This window comes from Prionailurus viverrinus, chromosome C2, assembly GCF_022837055.1.
Source record: "Prionailurus viverrinus isolate Anna chromosome C2, UM_Priviv_1.0, whole genome shotgun sequence".
Classification (NCBI taxonomy): Eukaryota; Metazoa; Chordata; class Mammalia; order Carnivora; family Felidae; genus Prionailurus; species Prionailurus viverrinus.
This window is the reverse complement of record NC_062569.1, coordinates 65250627-65269169: the sequence shown is the minus strand read 5'-3', so window position 1 is coordinate 65269169 and position 18543 is coordinate 65250627. Positions and strand designations below refer to the sequence as shown.

Here is an 18543-nt window from a genome sequence, read left to right as displayed (position 1 = left end):
ATCCCTGTATTAGGTTAATGCAGCATTATGAAAATGTTTACTTTGGGTGTGTATTTTTCTTGCATACACAGGAACCAAAGACATTCGGATCTTCTGTCCCAGATTTGCTAAGCATAATAGACTTCATCACTCTACGGCCAAACTAATGTAATTTGTGCTTTTCTGTTGAAATCAAATAAAATCTCTTGTGCTGTCTGCTCGTTTCCCATTAACTTATTTTCTCAGCAGATAAGTTCCTTACAGGTAGCCACATACCTCAAAAGACTCAGGACATTATAGTAATTCAAGAAAACAACAACAACAACAACTGTGATTGAGTGATTATAATCTAACTATTAGGGATAGACTCAGTCCTGTAAATATAAAGCACTGCTTTGAAGCTGCTGCATAAATATGTAGTCAGTGCCCTTGGAAAGGGAGACTTGTGAGTCAAAAGCTTGAACACATGGAAAACAAATGTGCCATTCAAGGGGAAAAGAATATTCAATGTAGCAAGTCCAGGTGACCCAGATGAATTCTAGGTTGACTTACCTTGAGACAAGGACTTGGGCAAGATGCCCTTTTGGGATCCCTTCTATTTACATGAAAGAGCTCCAAACTTAAAAAGAGCCATGTGTAAAAGAACCAGAATAGAAAGAGACACTTGGTTGGAGAAAAAACCAAGGGCACATTTCTGTGCTTTGGAGGTTGTATCCTTGGTTTCCACCCCATCCTGAGTCTGCACCACCCATCTCTAACTGAAGGCTATTTTGCATGAGATTATAAGATCAGGACCCCTTTATGACTCACTCAACCTGTTACCATCTCTAAGAAGCATTCTCTGCTCATTTCATTTTAAGCTTAAAATCATAATAATCATGAGTTAAATCAACTTATCAAAACCCATTTTTTTTTCATCTAGATGGTGGAAGGCTTTGATAGAAATCCAATCAGCATAGAAAATATTTTTTTATTAAAAAACTAAATAATGTAGAGGGTGGCGCTTGGGTGGCTCAGTTGTTTAAGCGTCTGACTCAATTTCGATTCAGGTCATAATCTCACAGTTGTGAGATCAAGCCCTGCATCGAGCTCTGCACTGAGCAGGAAGCCTGCTTGGGATTCTCTCTCCCCCACCCCCTCTCTCTCTGCAAACCCTCCAGCTTGCTCATACTCTCTCTCAAAATAAAATAAACATTAAAAAAGAAGACTACTGTAGATAAAAGCTCTCAGTGCTTGGTGCTTTGTAGGTGTTCAACAAATAGAAGTGTGCTTTAGGACGTTTGAAAATATATTTTTGGCTCAACATTATACTTAGATATCTCTGGCTCATTTCAGATTTTTTGATTGAGGGCTATATAAACAAATATAATAAACCAGCACATTGTAGATGTAAAACCTTAGGGGTTTAGGGGTGTGAGACATTAAGTGGTTGCTCTAATAAAGAAAGTTAGCATCTTTCTTATTATTTACTTATTTGTCAAAAGCAGAGACTAGAATGTGAAGAAAAAAGAGATAACATGCTGAGACACCCTTTTGTAATGGATCTAGCTCACAAATGATATACAAATATTCAGTGCTTTAAGGTGAAAAAGGTGGGAAGGAACTCTGCATTCAGTCTTCTAGTTTAGCCTCTATTTTATGGATGAGAAGAGAAAGAAAGACCAATAGTTTAGCAGTCAAATCAAACTCTTTAATTTTATAATTACGAAGCATGGAGTTACTAATTTTCATTGTGCTTCTGTTGCAAAATTTTTTTAAATGTTTATTAATTTTGAGAGAGCACGTGCAATCCTGCACCTGCGTGCAGGAGTGGGGGGGGGGAGGGAGGGAGGGAGGGAGAGAGAGCGAGAGAGCGAGCGAGAGAATCCCAAGCAGATTCGGTGCTTCCAGAGCAGAGCCTGGAGTGGGGATTGATCCCATGAACTGTGAGATCATGTCCTGAGCTGTAATCAAGAGTCAGATACTTAACTGACCGAGCCACCCAGGTGCCCCCATTGCAAAATGTTTTAAGAGTAACATTACTTTCATACTGACTAGGACAACTGTCCGACTCACATAGCCAGCTCTCCTTTCCAGTGCCCACAACGGCTGGTGAGTAAAGTAAATTAAAACCACAATTAAGTCTATCTCTGGTTCTCACCTTGGCCACAAGTAAGACACACAATATTTTTGACACATCCATAATAAGAACTCATTAGTGGCTAATGAAATCAGTGCATTCGCTAAGGAATACGTATACTTTTCCCAGAAGTCCCGACTAGAAATCACTCTGGCAACAAGTTTAATGGAAAAGCTGGTCCTTGAAAGAAGATACTTTCAAACGGACAAGCCAGGTCCAAGTCCTAAAGAACCACAAGGAGACCAGAACTGACAAAAACCACACTAATCACAAGAATTATAATGTATCCTAGCCAGATGATTTCTCCCCAGTCCTCATGAGTCAAGATCCAAAGTTAAATAAAGGCTCGGATTTGAGGGGCCAATCGACACAAGAGCTCAGTTTCAGGACACTGAGGAAGGTCATCTTCAAACTCAAATTAGGCCAAGTTTCATCCTATTTAATCATAGGAAAATTATTCCACAAATAGAATGAGAATTTATTATGCTCTATACTCCCATCACTTTAATAACTTTCTGAGAGCACTGACAAATCTAATTTAAAAAAGATAAATTTGGACTCCAGATCATAAAATTAAGAAAAATACTGTTCCTAATGGTTGGTTTTCTTAAATCACCATTTAAATTTAGGCAAGTCATTTATTGATTAACAATGCTAACTTTGGGCCTTTTTTTTTTCTTTTTCAAAATAGCACAAATTGATTACTACATTCTACACTGTTTTCTGTCTGGCATATTAAAATGTCTCATACTCATTCAGGTTGGTGTTCATGGAACTTTTGTTCTGAGCATCTGTACAGCTCTCCATACGAGGCGCCCAAGGCGGATGCCCCACAAAGGGCAGGGCTGCTGCAGGATGCACCCAGCTGGTTTGGAGCAGAGCCTTCGCTCTCCCCACCTTTCTGGAGGTAACAGTAGAGGCAACTGCATGAGGAGTTAGGAACCCCCCAATTCTGCTGCCAACGTCAATGTTTCTGGACTTCACTTTTTCTGAAGCAGTACAACTAGAAGACAGTCTCTAATGAAGATTCTATCATCAAAGGATGCCAAAAGCCCAAGGGAAAAACAAAGGCTTGTTTGCAAATTTCCCCAAATGCTAGCTTCAAATATTTACCAGGGTTTCTGTTAGTCCATAATTCGTGTTCTTGCCAGCCCTCTCTAGTCGAGGAATCCCCTGCCAGTAAAATAATGAACCCACAAACACGCATCCAAAGGTACAAAGCACAGTTAAGATGAATGATCTTGTCCATGAGTGAGGATGCATTTAACCTCTAATGAACCTACCAAAAGCAGCCTCATTTTCTCTGTGCTTTCTATACCAGGACTAGTTTCCAATAGATGATCATTTTTGTTCTTCTGTAGTCAAATTACTGCCTTTGACAGGTCCTTCAGTCCAGTTCAAACATCACCTGTTTCAAAAAGCCATTCCTGATCTTTGCAACCCGATGGTCTCTGCCTTCCTCCAACGTCCCAGAGCATTTTTCTCCAATGGTACTAAAGTTCTGAGACCATCTGTGGGTTGATACTATGCGTCTGGAGGCAGGGGCTTGTTTTTCCTTGATCTTGGTCTCCACTGAAGGCCTATCTCATAAAATGCCTGCCACACAGGACTCCACTGCACTGAAATGAATCAAAGTTCTTGAGTAGAGTGGGGGGTGAAGACTGGACAGCAGTTTCTGTGCTAACTAAACCAATTCCCTGTGTAAAGGAGCAGGAGCTATAATGCATAAAGTGGAAAGGACAGGAATGTTTTTGTGTTTAGCAGATAGGCCAAAGGGAAATAGCAGCGTGGGTCTGTTCCAGCAGGGTGTCTTGGATTTATGGTCACCTCCCACCTCCTTCACCTGATTCTCTGATTTGGACTTTTGGTAACAGAACAATTCTGCCATCATTACCTCTAACTCTGCATCTGAATTATTCCTAATACAGTTCAGAGGCCCACCTTCTGATGGGCCATTTTCAGAGGAAATGAAGATAGGTTAAATAAATACTAGGTGAAAGGCTGGCTTTGATTTCTGTGGCCAAGAGTATTTTGCTGGGCATGGAGTCTTATAAAGAATCTCCTGTTTGCTCTGGCTAATCTGATACTGCGTTGCCCATAGTTACAGAATACGATCCCCATCTGTACATCACCACAGCTATTTCGGATTGGTAAACATGATTGTCATGATGGTTACTGAATATTTAAAAAGCTAGCATCTCTTCCTAAGTCTCATTTCCCTCTGCACTTGTGACTGATCTAACGCTATAACATAGCATGGGCTTGCATATGACAATTTTATTTTTAGATAATTTCTCTCCGTTATCTGGCTCTATGAAAGAAAAAAAAAAACAAACACACAGATTATGACTTGCAGGCAAATCAGGATCTTCAGAATGTTAGTTTAGAAAATCCCAAATGGAGGGACCCCTGGGTGGCTCAGTCAGTTAAGCGTCTGACTTTGGCTCAGGTCATGATCTCACTGTCTGTGAGTTCGAGCCCCGCCTCAGGCTCTGTGCTGACAGCTCAGAGCCTGGAACGTGTTTCGGATTCTGTGTCTCCCTCTCTCTGCTCCTCCCCTGCTCATGTTCTGTCTCTCTCTGTCTCAAAAATAAATAAACGTTAAAAAAAAATTAGAAAAAAAGAAAAGAAAATTCCAAATGGAGAACGGAGGTCCACAATGCAGGACCCCAATACACAGGAAACCTTTCAACGGGAGGAAGAGTGTTTTATTAGAGGACAGGTGAACAAGCAAGGATTCATTCGGACAGAACCACCCCCTGCACCCGCCCCGCCAGCTCACCTCTTGTTTCTGTCTTCCAACTGCAGTGTGTACACCATGTGAGCGGCTGTGTGGGTCTTGGTGTTACTGTCTCCCCACTTCAGCTTCAGGCTCTGGGGTCCCGCGGCAGCACATTCGAGCCTCGGAGGCAAGGGTGGCAATGGCCGAGTTTTTGCCCTAATGAACTGACTAAACGGTCCAGCTCCAATTTCATTGACGGCCTGAATTCTGATCCTGGAAAAAGGGAAAAAATACACACGTTGCAGCTGAAGATGTGGCAATTCCTCACTGGAAGCAGACACTTGTGGAGTATTTCTTCTGCGCCCCTAAAACTGTACCATGGAATAACGAAAAATAAGCCAATGTAATTCAAGACAAATAGAAAATAGGGCAGCTTGGGCAAACAGATTTCGCTCCCCCTTCCCAAACCCAGCAAAAATAGAGCAGTTAGCAAGATACCTCTTAGCCCTTTAATTTAAAAAAAAAAAAAACAAAGGGAAAAAAAAGTCTGTTGTCTGAGGGAACACATCCTAAAGATGTGCTATTGTATTTTGTTCTAAGCCACATGTTACCTGCCTCAGAGTCACTTTTGGAAGTGAGTGGGCTGTAAAGAAGAAATGAAATAGGAAAGCAAAGGAATTTCCTTTAGGGTTTACAAAGGGCAGAAGCTCTTCAACAGGGCACGTCTCCAGCTTTGCCCAACCACCTCTGCCAGTCCAGAACCACATAAGCGCGCAGGCACTGCTGGTAATGGGCTGTCACTCAGCTGTCTGTATCTGAATCGCAACTGCATGTTTGCAGCGTGCAGTGTTATGGATAATAAAGATGCCTTAACACTGTCCTCACGGTCTGTGAATTTAAAATCAAAGAGAGTTAAAATTAATAAATAAAATAATATCCTGCTATTATTCCTCTTTTCCTCGCGCCTCTGTTTCCTTCCTAGTTGACTGAAACAGCTCTCCAAGGCCTTCATACAACAAACACATGGATGGCACTGCCCCAACCTCATTCTCGACACTGCTCCCCGCGGTGACTGCATGTTCTGGAAGCTTGTTTCCTCCAGGCATTTGGCGGCCCGCACACCCCTGGTTCAGGCTTTCCTCCTCTGCTTCTCAGACCTAAGTTCTGACACCACCTCCCCACCGCCCTCTGTTCCTCTTCTCTTTTTCTGCACAGTACGGGCAGTTCTCTCAATAGTCTATTTCCATGGCTCCACCCACTTGGAAGACCACTCACTCCCAGCTCTGCCTTTCCACCTCTTCATGCCCCACTCCTGGCCTCCAGCAGAAACCTCCACCCAGGACCCTCGCTAGGGACACAAGCATCTTACCGAGCTGACTGAGCAGTGTGGGGTCGCTGGTTCTAAAAGTGTGCACACATTCAAAACAGTGTTTCAAAGCACATGATAGTAATAAAACATAGAGCCAGAGATAAATTCTTAGGAAACCGATCAATTTGAAACATTCTCATAATTTAGTTTTATGTGTTTCTCTTTTACAGCAATTATTGCTTACACATAGAAAATACTATTTAGGTACTACAATACCTAAATTCATCTTGTGATCTCCAATTAGCATTAATTCTTCAAATTTAAAGATTACATAATTCAGCACGTCAGTCTAACAATATGCCTGTAGACTGTGGACAAGGCAAAAACAAACAAACAAACAAACAAAACCCCTCAGATTAATTACAGGTGAGAGGAAGCAAGCACTCCCTACCCTGTACCCTGTCTCCCCCACTGAACGTGGCAATAAACCTGGAGAAAATAAATGGAGCAGCTATTTAACAACTCCCAAAAAGCAAACAGTAGCTGGAGGATTTGGTGAAACATTTATCATTTTTTAATTCATTTACCATTGCATTTACCATCTTTTCCCCTCTATCATCCCCCAAACTGGACTCAATGCAGCCTGAAGTCCAAAGGCAGACATCTGCATGGACTGAGGGCTCTGGGGGAAATGCGGCTCAAAGAACAGGGTTTCTGGAAGCTCAGAGTGAATGGGGGAAATTCCTCATTCTTTTTTTTTTTTCCTGCATTCTCTCACTCCCCAGTCCTTAGACAATTCCTTCATATTAATAGCCTAAAGAAGAAAAAACACACGCTCATACGAATTCGTACAGGAAAAGCACCTGATGAAATCCAACGTCTATTCATCACAAAAATTCTCAGAAAACTAGGGATAGAAGGAAACTCTCTCAATCTGAAAAGGGCATCTATAGAAACACCTACAGGTAACCTTATACTTAACGGTGAAAGACTAAATAATTTCTAAGATTAGGGACAGTGCAAGGATGTCTACTTTCAACACTCCAACTCAACATCATGGACTAGAAGTCCCAGCCAGTGGCAGAAAAAATGGCACAAAGAAAGAAAAGAACTGAACTACAAGACTCTGCTGAAAATCTTAAAGAAAATCTAAATAGAGAGAGACATTCTGCGTTCACGAATTGGAAGCCTACACAGAAAGAAAAGGTCAATTTGCCCCAAAGTGATCTATAGATACAATGTAATTCTACGAAAATTCCAGCAGGATTCTTAGCAGATCTAGAGACATTGATTCTAGAAGCTTTGTGGAAAGGCAAAAGAACTAAAATTGCCAAACACAAAACTGGAAAATAAGAATAAAGTTGAAAGAATCACACTTTTTGACTTAGGACTTACTATAAAGCTACAGTAATCAAGACAGTGTGGTACTGGTAAGAGACAGACACATGGATCAATATGAGAGAATACAGACTCCAGAAATAGATCTACACAAATATGAATGATTGATCTCTGACAAAAGTGCAAAAGTAATTCAACGGAGAAAGAATAGTCTTTTTAACAAATGGTGTTGGAACAGCTGGTTATCAGTAGGAAGACACAACTCAATCTAAACCTTCTAAACTTAACTAAATTCTAAACTTAATTCAGAATGGACCACAGATCTAAACATAAAACGTAAAATACAAAACTTTTAAGGAGAAAACAGAAGAAAATAAATAGTACTTGTTACCTAGAAATAAGGAAAGAACCATACCATGTTGCCGAGGATAAAGAGGCACTACAGCTCTCATATATTGCTAGTGAGAGTGCATAATGGTACAGCCACATTGGAAAACGGTTTTCCTATCAAATTTTTTATTAAGCTTCACACAGTTGTGCGACCCAGCAATCCCACTCCCTGTTCTTTGGAGAAATTAAAATTTATGTTCATACAAAACTGACACACAAATATTCACAGCAGCTCTATCCACAATCACCCCAAACTAGATAAATATTTGCCTCATAGTTTGGAATGTACCAAATACTTATCTCTGATAAAGTACAGTAAAAATTCCATTAGAAAGAACTGGACTTTTCCCAGATTCTAATATACAAGGGGCTGTCTCAGGTCTCTTGTAGATAGTGCAAAGTAAGTCTCTCAATATGACTTCAAAAGATTAAAATAAACTCTTTCTCACCTCTCAATATGCATCTTGTAGTTTTATGGGTTTAATACAAGAGGGTTTTTTTCTATGATTGGAAAATAAGAAATTTTTCTGCAACTGGAGAGGAAAAGTCTTTTAAAAAGAGGTCATCATGATGGTTGGAATTACTACCACTTTTCCCTTCTTAGGAAAAGGGAATTAAGCCAGACATTAAGTTGCAGTCTTTCTTCAAAGGTGTAACAAATTTCCTGACCAACAGCGTTTATATTAATGTCTTTCTACTGTCCAGACTGTCATTCCTTCCCTTTATTATAGTACAGGTATTCCTAGAGTCCAGAGTTCAAGATCCTTTCTTCTGTCTGCTTGCTCAATATCCTCCAGAGCCAAGCTCACCTTCTGTTCCAGGTGAACCTACTGCTTTGTTCTGTGCAGCCCAAACAGCCCTTCAGTACTCTAATAAACAATAGGAAGGAAGGTAATCGGTTGCCTAAGATTGTTATTCTGCTCAAGAAAAAATATCCTGAATCATTTAGAAGAACGAAAAATGAGTTTACAAATGAATTTACAAAGAAGCCAATCCTTCTAGGTGTTACTGGTTCCCTGACCATAATTTGGAGGGAGGAAAAACACAGATGGTGTCAGCAAATTACTCGAGTTCTAACAAGGCCACATGTTTGAGTGCCCAGCGCAGTGCACCCCTCCCGGACGCTCATAGTTTCTTCAGTGAGAGAAAGGAAGGGCAGTCTCAAAAGAAGTCAGAAGAATCATTAAGTGCATAAATTAGCACTCTGCAGTTCACCAAAGTGCTCTTGGCCACCTTGAATCCTTTTCTGGCTGAATCAAGATACAAAATAAATGTAGATTTACTCTTTGATTCCTTTTGTAAATTCACTTATTATCTCAAAGCCTCTATGACATTTTCATAGGTATCGTATTCCTTACATTTGAAGTTCTATGGTTCTCTGAACTTTTACTACTGATACATATTTGGTAGGCACATAATCTTAGCCTTAAATACACACATACCACCACCACCACCACCACCACCAAAATACTTTTTAGCAGTGAAGCCTCCTTGGGAATCCTGCTCATCACTTTGGTGTGACCTTGGGGAAATTACCTAATACCTTTGAGTAAGGGTTTCCTTATTTATCAAATGGGTATAGTAATACCTTCGCTGCATTTACAAAGTTGGTTATGTAGTTAAGATAAGGTATATAAGAAGCATTCTCTATTTTTAAATATTTTATATTTCACCATTCGGCCAGAAAAGGATTCAAGGTGGCCCAAAGCACTTTGGTGAACTTCAGAGTGCTAATTTATGCACTTACCATTCTTCTGACTTCTTTTGAGATTGTCCTTCCCTTCTCACAGTGAAGAAACTATGAGCGTCCGTGAGGGGTGCACTGCGCTGGGCACTCAAACGTGTGGCCTCGTTAGAACTCGAGTAATTTGCTGACACCATCTATGTTTTTCCTCCCTCCAAATTATGGCCAAGGAACCAGTAACACCTAGAAGGTCTGGCTTCTTTGTAAAGCATCCTCAGGAGGTGAGGGGGAGACACAGAGCTCAGAGACAGATGGAAGTGTTAATATCCGGCACGAGCAACACCTAGAACTGGCTCTGTTCAGAGGACTGTGCTCTGGAGCAGGAGCAGTGTTTCCTCTTGCTTTTAGAGATGAGAATACTGCAGCTAAACGCAGAGAGGTTAAATGACTCAACTTGAATGGCACAGCCGTTCTAGGTGTTGAAGCCTGGATGTGATATGCACAATAGTACCCCTAATTTCTAGCCTGACTCCATGAGGTAGGAATTACTCTACTGTATAAGTGAAGGAAATGAGGCCTGACTAGGTTCAGCCATGGGCACTAGTCTACACAGCAGATACAGGCTAGATCAAAGTGCGAACCTCATCTTTTTAGGCTCAAAGTCTTTTGTGCATTCTGGCATGCTATACTCTCCTAGTTGAACCAAACACGGTGTCCAACCAAAAGGGAATTTTAATTCAAATCACACTTTCAGTTCAACAACTGCCGTTCACCAATAAAGTGAGCATCTAGGATAGTCAATAAATTTGTTTTCACATTTTTGCATCAACTTTTGGCCTCAAAGTCAACTACTTACATTTTTTTTAACTTTTTTTTTTTTTTTAACTTTTATTTATTATTGAGAGACAGAGACAGAGCATGAGCAGGGGAGGGGCAGAGAGAGAGGGAGACACAGAATCCGAAGCAGGGTTCAGGCTCTGGGCTGTCAGCACAGAGCCCGAAGCAGGGCTCGAACCCACCAACTGTGAGATCATGACCTTAGCTGAAGTTGGACACTTAAACAACTGAGCCACCCAGGCGCCCCGTCAACTACTTACATTTTAAAATACATCAACTTATCTACAGTTTTCCGCGTAGCCGATGCACTGAACTAACACTATTTAGTTCTAACGATAAAATAACACTAAAAATTGAAATACAACTGGGAACTGATTAAATAAAGTGAGGCCATGGGGCGCCTGGCCGGTCCAGTTGGTAGAGCATGCAACTCTAGACCTCATGGTTACGCGTTCAAGCCCCATACTGGGTGTAGAGATTACTTAAAAAAACAAGACTTAAGAAAATAATGAGGCCATATCTTCTTGCACTCTAGTAAAAACCTTACATACTCTGAGCCCAGGAGACTGAGAAAACTAAACAAGGACTAAGGTAGTTGCTGTTTGTTTTGTTTTGGGGTGAAAAACACTGCGTGTGAAAATACTTTTCTAATTCCAGTGAGAGCTCACTAAGGACTAATGAGCAGAACCACCACTGACTTGAACAATTCCAAAGAATTCACCTCAGAAGAAACAGATTTTCAAGTTTTATTAGATTAATTACAGTCTACCCCAAACCCAAACTTGAGCAGTTTTCTCTCTAGCTGAAGTAACCTGTTGATGTTGAAATTTATCAGTTTCTGAAACCGTAAGCTCTGCAAATTAAGTATAAGGGCAATGGAACTCTGCCTTCCAATCTAGGGAGGTGACAATGTAAGTCTTGATAAACTCTATCTTGGCCAGGCTGACATGAAAAATCTCAAGTGCCCAGGAGTCTGTAATACCCAACAGTATACTGGTAATACTGATCAAATAAATTCAATTCAGAAGCAAATTCCTTACAGCTTTTGATTGAAAATCCACTAAAAATATCTACTAGTTCTAGATGCTAAATACATTCCTGCCTCAGAAGCTCACAGCCCTCCACAGTGCCCTTTATATATACATATACACACACACACACACTCAAGTTTCTGGCACTTCATACATTGTAAGAAAAATGACTTTCAAAACAAACCTTCCTCAGCTGGGGAAGGTGACTTCTCAGTCATAATTAGCCACCCCAGTAGTCGGGATGTCTCGAGTGTGAGGGTGGGGGCGATGAGGGGACCAAGGAAGAGTCGGGGCAGGAGAGGCCTGGGAGCCAAAGATAAGACTTTTTATCCCCCACCCCTCCCCCACAATCTACATCTAATTCTCTAAGAAGACAGAAACGCAAAAGAAGGGAATAATCATCAGATGAGTTGTGAAAGAATATAAAATAGTAGCTGAAATAAAGGAACTCCCTTTGAGGGGTTGATGCGTTGAGAGCAGAGTGATTCAGAAGAGGGCTTCCTGGAAGGGTGGCCTGAGCTGGCTCAGATCCGTCCCTTCCACTAAGCTACTTCTCCTGACAGCTCCTGGGGTATGTCTGCTGCCATTCTGTCTCCAAGCACTTAGATCCGCCTTTGACAGGCAAGAAAACCTTACATGTCTCCCACTGCTTAAGAAATGATGCCAGATCCCCACAGACACCTCTTCCTCTATTCTGGTCACAACCTACCTTCCTGCTCTTTTTTTCCCTACCAAACATTAGCAACACACAAGTTATTGAGTGCTGACTTATTGTGTGTCAGGTCCTATATGAGTGCCTGGAATCTTCTCTAAGACAGACAGGTAGCTCAAGTTATTATCCCCATTTTACAGATCAGAAAACGGAGGCACAGAGAGCTTAAATACCTTGCCAGAGGTCACAGAGACCTATGCAAGGGACCGAGCACTGAAGTCAAGCTGTTTGATTCCAGTCTGCTACTTCTGAACTACTTAGAATTTGCTCCTAATAAAGTCCACCTCATCTTGTTAGAATGATTTATGATTCACTTTTTGACAGGCTAATGTAGTGCTTGACCTACAGTGAGGACTCAATAGATGTTATTTTTCGTCACTGTTCTACCTAGCGAAAGGAGCATAAATGAGTGTAACAAACAAATCTACCTTAAGTTTTAGTTGTTTGGTAGCTTGGTATGAGTCAGACGATAATGAGGTTGCCAAAAAAAGTAATCTTAGGCAACCTTACTAACCGCTCAATATGGAGAACATGTAAGGTGACAGTCTTGCTCTGCTCTGAGCCAGTCATCCAGACCATTCAGAGGTCTGGGCACTGCTCTTATTAAAGAGTCCGTCAAGAGGCAGAACTCACCCGATCAAGAGGATGAAGGAGGTTACAGGAAACCCAATAATAAAGACAGATTTGAATGAAGTGAGGATGGTTAAGTAGAAGAAGAGACACTATACGAAAATGATGTCTAGACCTCCTCAGCCCTACTAAACTGAAGTCTACACGAATGGGGCTCAGACTTCTGTATTTTGCAAAAGCTGTCCAGGTGATTCTTATATACATCAACATTCCATTCTGCTCTAGGGAAGAGGTTCTTCTTTTAAAAATAATTTTTTTTTACATTTATTCATTTTTGAGAGACAGAGAGAGACACAGCACAAGTGGGGAAGGGACAGAGAGAGAGAGGGAGACACGGAATCCGAAGCAGGCTCCAGGCTCTGAGCTGTCAGCACAGAGCCTGACACAGGGCTTGAACTCACAAACCGCGAGATCATGACCTGAGCCGAAGTCGGATGCTTAACCGACTGAATCACCCAGGTGCCCCATCTAGGGAAGAGGTTCTCAAACTTTAACATGCATCAAAATCTCCTGAGGGGTAATTAAAGCGAGTGCCAGGCCTTACCCGTAGAGTTTCTGATTCAGTAGGTCTAGAGAAGTGCCTGATGGTTTGTATTTTATTTTACCAAGATTTACTCACCAGGCCATCTTTTCTCTCTCTGCTCGCAGAGACTATGACACCATGTGTCAAAAGAAAGGTATGTCTCTGTTTTCAATAACATTTTCTTTTCCTCAAACCAACACACAAACTCCATACCAAACTCAGTTCTAAGCTTAAAAGTAATGCCTTTAAAAACAGCATTGCAGTTCCAACCAAACCCCATAGGGGGTGTCAGTCAGCCAATGGGTGCTTTTGTAAGCACCCAAACCCTTCTCTGCGTCAGTAGGTTTGCTTACAGAGGTGCACTTTTCTGTCTGGCAAAACAGAGAAAGACAAACTCAGTGTGAGAACAGAGTGTAACTGCTGACGGTTTAAAAAACAAAACAAAACAAACCAAAAAACCCAAACAAACAAAAGAAACAAGTCCTATCTCCCAGCCCCATGGCCTGCTTAAAATGTTTCATTCCACGCTTTTGTCTAGAACATCATGATCTGTTCATTTATATTTTAACCAATTTATGGAACAGAAAAAGGTGAGGTAAAAGTTGACTGGACTGAAATTATACCCTTAGTCACTTGAAATACTCATTTTGTACTTCATCATAATTATTGTGATTGTGTTTTTGAAACATATAAAGAACAAGACCGTGGGTTGGTCAGACTTCTACAATAAGGTACCCAATTATGTACTATAGAAACTAGCATAAAGTTGCATAAAAAAAGATCTTAAATGGGAATAATGACCTTAATATCTTAACTCGGAAACAACCCATTTATTTATTGCTCAGCCAGCAAGGACAGGCTAACTCTTTGGTGGAGCAGGTAGGGTGAGTACAACAACATTCAAAGATTCACCTTTCCTAAGTCATGCCCTTCTCATGCAATCTGTCTAAAACCCGGTATCTTCGAAACTTCCCTATAAGGTTAAAAAGGGACCTTCCACATTCAGCTCAATATGCTAGCCTTACATGTTAATACTGAACTGTTTATGCTATATCCATTAAATACTTTTTAAATAGTCCTGAAGTTTTACTATCCAAATCTTTTTTTTTTCCCCTAAGATTTCATTTTTAAGTAATCTCTCCACCCAACATTGGGCTCGAACTCACAACCCCAAGATCAAGAGTTGCCTGCCCCACCGACTAAGCCAGCTGGGCACCCCCAATCTAACCTCATTCTTCCATAGTCCTTCCATTACTAAACCATTTTGTGTTCTCTAAAATAGAATTATTCGGGGGCGCCTGGGTGGCTCGGTCAAGCACCTGACTCTTGATCTTGGCTCAGGCCATGGTCTCGTGGTTGGTGAGATCGAGTCCCATGTCGGGCTCTCTCTCTCTCCCCACTCTCACAATAAATAAACAAACTTAAAAAAAAAATAATAAAATAGAACTATCCTATGAGATACTTTTAAACATGTGGAAGTTTGTTTGATAATGTCCACTGTAAATGACATTTGATCATTAATCAAAGATTCCCTGTATCTGTTCCTTCACTAAGTCTGTGAATTCTAGGTTTCCTTCTAGAAGTCATCTGACTGTATGTTGAGTAGTAAGAGCCAGCATTCCTCCCTTATCATCCTTCCACAAATCTTAAAGTTTACAGTTGGCACAACGTCTGGAACAAAATTCACAGGCTAACATTTTGCCCTAAAAGGCTTTCATGATTTCTGATCTAAAACATTCAGGACTGACCTCAGGACTTGATTCCACTCTGGGGTAGATATGGGTGTGGATCAGAATGGACACAAAACCATTCAGTGAGTTCCTGAACCAGTGTGGCTTCTTCCTTGTTTTTCTTTTGGCCCTGAGGGATTAAGGTCAGGCAGTATTCGGCACAGCTGGGGAATGACATTCACTTAGTCATTTTACCCCAAGATCCAGCTCACAGCAAGGCTTCCTTAGAGTATCATCATTGGGGAAATTCCCTGAAGTCAAGGTCTGAGTTTAGTCATCTCTGGATTTCCTCCCCACCTGGTTAGAGTGCTCTAGACACAACAGGCACTTAGCATTCGGTTGGCAAACAAGAGTGAAGGCTGTTTTTTTGAGAATGGCTAAAAGGCTAAAAACAAAAAGAACGCCCTCGGCCTGCCTCTTCTCTTTGTAAGTCATATCCCCCTTTATCTAGTTTCTGTCTCAAGTCCCACTTTGAACCATCCTGATCATCCGGGACCCTAGGTCTTCCTCTCTGAAACACCAACAGGATTCTGCACACTGTGTTGTTTGCAGCCCATGATGTCACAATAGCCTACTACGTATGCTACTGTTGCTATTTAAGTGCCCCTCAACTCTGTGAGTGCTCTGAGGGCAAGGCCAGTCTATCACTGTTTTACAGACCCACAGTGTATATAATGCTGTGCCCCAAAGAGATTTTTTAAAATAATGTAAGACTACAAAAGTGAACAATGCCCCCTTGTCATTGTTTTGAAAAGTAAAATAAATCTAGTTGTATAAATTAGACAAAACAGATTTGGTAAGAAAGAAAAAGAACAAGGGTGATATGATCTGGCAAGATGGGGCTTTTGTACCTTCGAGTGCATTAGCTGATTTCTTTCTTCAGCTTCTGGGAATATAAAAAAGGTAGTCTGTCAGACCACAGAACGAGAAAACAAACTAGAAAAAAATTAAATGAGATGATACATCCTTTTCTAGCAGCAAGTTTGTTAGCCCGTCCTTCACTCCCTCCATCCTACCCCAAGAAGAACCACTTTTGCTGGATGGCACGATTGATGATGACTGAAATTGCAATGCATACTTACTGCGCACCTAATATGTACTGTTGGCTTCTAAGCATTTAACATTTGTGTATTAACGCCTTACAATATGCTTATGAAGGAAAGAATCTTGTTCTCATTTTATGGAAAAAAGAAACTGAAACACAGAGATGGTAAGTAACCCTCCTAAAGATATAGCTGATGACCTGAATCTGAATCTATACATTTCCCTCCTCAAGAAACATTTACAAACATTCCTTGGCTTACGATGGGGTTACATCTCAGCAAACCCATTATAAGATGGAAATATTACAATTCAAAAATGCATTTAATACACCTAACCTATTGAACACTGTAGCTTAGCTTAGCCAACGTAAACACTTAACATTAGCCTGCAGTTGGGCAAAATCCTCTAACACAAAGCCTATTTTATAATAAAGTACTGACTCTTTCCTAAAATATACTGAACACCGTACTGAAGGTGAAAACCTGAATGGCTGTATGGGCACAGAGTGGTCGTGAGCACATTGGTTGTTGACCCTACTGACCGCGTGGCTGACCGGGCGCCGTGGCTCACTGCCACTGCCCAGCGTCAGTAGTGACAGCTTCACATCATGTAAGCCCCAGCCCAGGAGATGATCAAAACTCAGTTCCTATTGATTTGTGTATCGCTTTCACACCACTGTAAATCAGGACTGTCTGTAACCTGACCAAGGGTTAGAGGGCATACCTGAGTAACCACAGACGGTTCCTGTGCTCCTCTTACGCTAGTCGTGCACTTTTCGTCTTGAGGGAGTTGAGGCAACTCGGAGACGGAGCTAAATAATTTGAAATTTTAAGAGGCCGTGTTGGAGAAAAAGATGGAAGGTGAGGTGCCTGGCTGGGAGAGGACTCCAGGGGAAAGAAAGAATGCAGATGCCAACTGAGCTTTGCTCAGTAATGTGTAATGTAACTTTTTCCTCTGGCCCCTTGTGAAAGGCTGAGTAAAAAGCTACATCACAAATGCTTTGTAACATTGTGTCTGCTTTGGGGAATGAAAAGAATGGTGGAACCCAGCTTCAGAGGTGGGCAAGTCCACAGAGAGGACAGAGGGCGCCCACAGAGTGACATGAGTCACAGTAAAAGTATAAGGAAAAGTGGTTGCTAAGAGACCAAGAGGGAGGAACTAATTTAAAGCAGTAGGTGAAATTCTCCCTCGAGGGTTACGAATTGTGTAAATTTGTAACAGACTCACAAAGTACAAAGCAATACACGCTTTAAAGCTGTATTTTTCATTTACCGGGCGCCTGGGTGGCTCAGTCGGTTAAGTGTCTGACTTCAGCTCAGGTCATCATCTCACAGTTTGTGGGTTCGAGCCCGAGCCCGGCGTCTGGGCTCTGTGCTGACAGCTCAGAGCCTGGAGCCTGCTTCGGATTCTGTGTCTCCCTCTCTCTCTGCCCTTCCCCTGCTCACACCCTGTCTCTCAAAATTGAATAAATGTTAAAAAAAGAAAAAAAAGCTATATCTGCATTTAGTACTCTTAAATATATTAATTAAGAAGGATTAGAATTCAGTCGTTTGGCCTTTAGAACCTGAAAGGTCTATAGCTCCAAGTGCTGATGTGTTCATGCAGCTCTATTTCTGCTTCCCTGCACTCACCGATAGGTGGTTTCTGGAAGGAGGTCTTTTATAACATGGGTGGTGGTATTGCCCACGGTGATGCTAGTGTCTCCAAGGTCAATATTGTAAGCGAGGATTTCAGATCCATTATTGCACGGCTCTTCCCAGTTCAGTACAAGGCACACAAAAGGTGAATCAGGGTAGGCATTGAGGGTCTCCTCCTCCAGAACACAGAGAGTGGAGACAGGGTCAGGGGCAGATGCTGGTGTCTGGCAAAGGACAAGCTCACTATACGGTCCTGCTCCAGCTTGATTGACAGCCTAAAAAGACAACAGCAAGACAAAGTCCACATTACCCCACCGTAAATTCTGAAGCCTCCGTGTTAGGCGCTGTTACAGAAATCTGACGTTAATACACAGTTTATTTCTAGAAACACAGGTAGAAAGAAATCTCAGAAAACGTTCGCTTTAATGACCACATTCCAAAAAACCGCCAAAGACACCTTCTCTGTTAATAAAGCAGAAGATAATATCACCACCGTCACCATTTATAAAACATAACTTTAAAACAACACTTTGTATTTGCCTGGCCCACTTCAGGCTATATATGGTCCTGTGGCATCCTCACAGTTACTGTGGGGTAGACACTAAATGGCAAGTCTTCTTCTAGTCTTTTCCATGTGCACGAGTAACTCCTATCCATGGCCACTCTGACTCTATCACCTCCCAGTCTCCCCCTCACTTACTCTGCTCCAGCCACACTGGCTTCCTTGCTGTTCCACGGGGACACCAAGCCTGCTCCCACCTCAGGGCCTTCGCAAATTGCTGCCCCTCCTGTCCCGGAACCTTTTTCCCTAGACATCTGCACAGCTTGCTCAAGCATCTTCACGTCTTCTCTCAAGTG

General features: G+C 41.7%; 1 protein-coding gene across 3 annotated transcripts in view; it reads right to left on the bottom strand.

Annotated features, from left to right (window-relative positions):
* FNDC3B (fibronectin type III domain containing 3B) overlaps positions 1-18543 on the bottom strand; it is a 362124-nt gene that overhangs the window by 26781 nt on the left and 316800 nt on the right. For all 3 annotated transcript variants that reach the window (XM_047875932.1, XM_047875933.1, XM_047875934.1), the window contains exons 22-23: positions 17680-17960; positions 4881-5093 (exon numbers count right to left, since the gene is read on the bottom strand). In XM_047875932.1, coding sequence (XP_047731888.1) covers positions 4881-5093; positions 17680-17960 — 494 coding nt within the window. The remainder of the gene's footprint in view (positions 1-4880; positions 5094-17679; positions 17961-18543) is intronic.